This window comes from Priapulus caudatus, unplaced genomic scaffold (genome assembly GCF_000485595.1).
Source record: "Priapulus caudatus unplaced genomic scaffold, Priapulus_caudatus-5.0.1 Scaffold714, whole genome shotgun sequence".
Taxonomy (NCBI): domain Eukaryota; kingdom Metazoa; phylum Priapulida; class Priapulimorpha; order Priapulimorphida; family Priapulidae; genus Priapulus; species Priapulus caudatus.
Window position 1 is genome coordinate 4,623 of NW_014577775.1, and position 4,856 is coordinate 9,478.

At 41.2% G+C, this 4,856-nt stretch overlaps 1 protein-coding gene across 1 annotated transcript in view; it reads left to right on the top strand.

Moving 5' to 3' along the window:
* The first annotated feature begins 4,227 nt into the window (after positions 1–4,227).
* Positions 4,228–4,856, top strand: part of LOC106813004 (spermatogenesis-associated protein 4-like) — a 7,724-nt gene continuing 7,095 nt past the window's right edge. Inside the window, exon 1 of the mRNA XM_014817047.1 lies at positions 4,228–4,306. Coding sequence (XP_014672533.1) covers positions 4,230–4,306 — 77 coding nt within the window. The 5' untranslated portion in view covers positions 4,228–4,229. The remainder of the gene's footprint in view (positions 4,307–4,856) is intronic.

Sequence of the window (4,856 nt, forward strand, 5' to 3'; positions counted from 1 at the left end):
GGTTTTAGCGATATGTTGCTAGGTACTGGATTGTGTATTACAGTGGTATATTTAAGTACGCTGACTATGGGGAGAGGTTATATGGGTTATTGTGATGGTTTATATAGCGAAAATGAAAGAAAGCTATAATTAATTTGGACTAGAATATTCGCAGAATGTATTTACAAACGAAACTTTAGAACCATTTTGTTTATAACTCGTCTCTTACCTTGTAGAGTATCTTGACCGGCTACTTGTACAAGGTGATCATATTAGAGAAGATGAGAGAGGGGTGAAATAAAGAGGGAGAGAGTGAGAGACAGAGTGCGAGGGCGAGCGAGCGACAGAGAGGTGGGAAAGCGAGAGCGAACGAACGAGCGAGAGAGGAGAGAGGAGAGAGAGAGAGAGAGAGAGAGAGGAGAGAGAGAGAGAGAAGAGAGAGAGAGAGAGCGCGAGTGCGAGAGCGAACGAGCGACAGAAAAAGAGAGGGGGAAAGCGAGAGAGGGGAGAGATAGATAGATATATATCAGAGGAGAGGGGAGAGAAAGAGAGAGAAGGATAGAGCCCAGAGAGATAAAGGGAGGGCGAGATCACGAGAGAGAGAGATCACGAGAGGAGAGAGAGAGAGCGCCGAAAGAGCAGAGAGAGAGAGAGAGAGAGAGAGAGAGAGAGAGAGAGAGAGGAGAGAGCGAGAGAAGAGAGAGAAGAGAGAGAGAGAGAAGAGAGAGCGCGCAATAGAGAGAGGGAGAGAGAGGGGAAGAAGGAAGAGAGATAGATAGATAGATAGATAGATAGATAGATAGATAGATTAGATAGATAGATTAGATGATAGATAGATAGATAGATAGATAGATAGATAGATAGATAGATGATAGATGATAGATAGATAGATAGATAGATAGATAGATAGATAGATAGATAGATAGATAGAATCGACTAGATAAGATACGCACGCACGACGCACGCACGCACGACGCACGCAACGCACGCACGCACGCACGCCACGCACGCACAGCACGGCAACGCACGCGACGGACGGAGACGGAGCGACGGACGGACGGACGGACGGACGGACGGGACGCGAACGGACGGATAGATAGAGAAATAGATAGAGAAATAGATAAATGGATAGATAGAGAAATAGATAGATGGATAGATAGAGAATAGTAGATGGATAGATAGAGAAATAGATAGATGGATAGATAGAGAAATAGATAGATGGATAGATAGAGAAATAGATAGATGGATAGATAGAGAAATAGATAGATAGAGATATATATAGCAGGAGAGAGCGAGGAAGGGTCCGAGAGAAGAGAAGAGAAAACGAGAGAGAACGAAAGAGCGTAAGAGACTGAGAGAGCCCGACAGCGAGAGAAAGGGAGAGCGAGAGCGAGAGAGAGGTAGACACAGAGAGAAAGCGAGAGAGAGAGAGAGAGAGAGAGAGAGAGAGCGAGAGAGAGGGAAGGGTAGATAAACTGCACAAACATCATTGTCAGTCGCAACTGATCCGTCATCTGCCTTTCGTTGTCGAATTTCATATTAATTTAATTTAATTTAATGTTTTTCCAGTGCCGAATGCCGCGCCGTAACCATACATTAACATACAGAGGAGACGGAGAATCGACACGTTTTCAAGGAAACATTGAGCAGCGAGCGATTCAGTGGTTACCCGTCTCCAGTTACGCATACCACGAAGTTCGTAGAGCTATACGTACACGTTTGATGCGACCTGAGTTTGGAGATACTATTCATACTGATTTCATCACGTAAAGTAAAACGTCTTCTCATATAGCGTAATTGCAAGAGCATTTGTTCCCTAATTGAAGTTGTATTCCCCTTAGAGAGATTCCATTCGTAAAGAGCTATGATAAACGCGTTGTTAACTAGCTATATTCTCTTTACAAACATTTTACTTCCATGATATATCCTTAATTTTTATTATTTAAATATTATTAGAGGATATATTGGTTAAATTAAAGCATGAACGCGTGATTAAAAGCTTTAAGTAAAACCACCAATGTATATCAATTATAAATGGAACTTTAAACTAAAAATAGCGGTTGTAAAACACTTTTGGCCTTATAGTAAAATAATTCATCGGTCAGCCTTTTATAAACGAATGTCGTTACAAATTTTATATATAAATAATACATTTGATCTAGTTAATATTCCTTTCAGTCACTGGTAAGTCATGTTTCTAAACATGTGCTCTCACACGTCCCCTGTGATTTGCCGCGTATGGTTTGTACGCCTGCGGGCCACTGTCAGAATCTTTGCAAAAGAATTTAGTTAAGATGTTCCTGACAACGGTCCCCTGATTATAAACTCACGTTTTTATATTTATTATTACATATTATAATTGCGTACATTTATGACGTATATTATAGTCCACGCGCGTGCGTAGGCCTATTAGCACATGTTTTCACGATTGAAATACTTTCTAATAAATATACTCGTACTAAAATTTTTCGAGGTACTTTTTATATGATGGCGATTGTGTAAATGATGTGAACAATAATTTGTAAAGAAAGCTCTACATATTTCAGCTGTAGGATAATACAGTGCAGTGAATCACTGGTTGCAGTGATGGGAATCCCCGCATGTAGAGTAGAGTCCAGTGCAGTAGAGCAACAGAGCAGTAGAGTCCAGTGCAGTAGAGCAACAGAGCAGTAGAGTCCAGTGCAGTAGAGCAACAGAGCAGTAGAGTCCAGTGCAGTAGAGCAACAGAGCAGTAGAGTCCAGTCCAGTAGCGCAACAGAGCAGTAGAGTCCAGTGCAGTAGAGCAACAGAGCAGTAGAGTCCAGTTCAATAGAGCAGCAGAGCAGTATAGTAGAGTAGAGTACAGTGCAGTAGAGCAGAGTAGAATGCAGGAGTTGTTGTTGTTGTTGTAGAAGTTGTTGTTGCGTGGATTTTCAAAATGTGTACATCACTTGATTGAAGTCATGGTCACGGTCAAGTTGACTCGATCGAAGTCATGGTCATGGTCAAGTTGTGTTTATATTTCGCCTAACAACATCTTGAAAATATCTTACCGTAGTTGACAAGATTTGAACCCGGAATTATTGAGTACCAGCCCAGCACGATACGCTAGCACCCAAACACACCATTTCTTTTATTTTTAGAACGAAACTATGTGTTAAATTTTACTCAACGCGAATTTGAAAATATTTTAAGATGTTACCTCACAAGAATTGAACACGGGACAACCCGGTCCTATTCCAACATGTTACGCACATGCCTAAACATACAACTTCTGAGTTGTTCAGATCTGATGTGTGTGTTACGTTTTCGTTTAACAGCAAATAAGAAAAGAAAAATGAGTTTTAAGTTTAAAGCGTTAACGTGGAAATATCCACTTATAAACTTCCATTTATAAACGAGATAGAAATACTTGTACAGTTATTTTCGTGCAAACCATTTATGATTGATAGAACCGCGCAATATTTATTATTCTTTATACTACTAATAATAATAATTCATAATACAGTACGTCGTTCGATGCTAATTAATCGAAGCAATTAATATATCCCTTCAAACATGGATTCACACAGTAAAATATACGCTACTCGCCTCTGGTTTGCTTGTCCGCAAAAACGGATTGATATGGCCAAATAAATTTTTAAGAAAAAACAAAATTACTTCCGTATATGCTTTAGGGGTAGCTAGAACTAACCGTACTAGAAAACGATATATTTGAGAGCACGTGTACGCCGCAACGGGACATTTATAACTATACGAGTTAATTTTAATAATAAAACTGCGCCTATAGTTTTACCAAACCTAACTAAAATTAAGCTACAGTGACGAGTAATAAACACTAGATCCAACCCGCAATTGCGGGGCATCAACATCGAAGATTCGTACTTGTGTTTAAAACAATTTCAAATGTGAACATTTCGCGCTAGAACAAAACGCGTTTAGGGGGCTTTTTATCTTTCCCACAGGCAAATAACCACGCATTTTATTGAGTTCACTCCCTCCGTAACAACCAATACAATTACTAACGACAAAAAACAAACCATTATTCGGCATTAACAAATATCGGCGGTGTGATGATTATTTTAAAATCGACGTGATACACGTGCTGTGGTAAAATTCAACTATTATTGCCACGGGATGGCAGCACATGCGGTTGCTAAGGCAAACGAATGCGCGTTTTGTGTACATTTTCGTGCTCCAGACTGACAAGAGAAACTACAAGTTCCATAGCGATATTATAACTTTCGATAAATCGTACACGTATATAACACATGGCTGGGTTACCTAGAGAAGTGATTAAGTGGTTGCAAAGCCTTGATTTAACATTTGCTGTGAAGAACACAAAGTGGTAAGTGTCTGTCCATAATGTATTAATGATACTATGGCTCATAGTCATAGCCATAGGGTCTATGACTATGTCCCCCAGGGTACTGCCGGTGTCACGGTCTGAGATTACCCCCAGTCTGAAATTACCTTAGCGCTACTGCGCATGCGCCACGCATGCGCACGAGGTGCTGGGTGTAAAGCGCAGTAGCAAACATTAGCATTGGTTAACTGAGACTGCCACCGTCACAGCAGTCAGCGTCTTAACGCCATTTGTGTTAGCAAAGTTGTTGTATTAGCTATTTGTCAAAAATACGGACAGAAGCAGTTTATTATTGCTCTGGCCAACACGAAAGTGACTATACGCACGGCGGCCGTGTGGGCCAGATTCAATATGGCTGTACGCACGGCGGCCGTATGACCGACTCAATATGGCTAGGAATGAGGAAGGGGAGAAGGGAGAAGCTGGTGGAGAAGGAGGAAGGGGAGAAGGGAGAAGCTGGTGGAGAAGGAGGAAGGGGAGAAGGGGGTGGGTGGTGGAGAAGGGGAGAAGCTGGTGGAGAATGAGGAAGGAG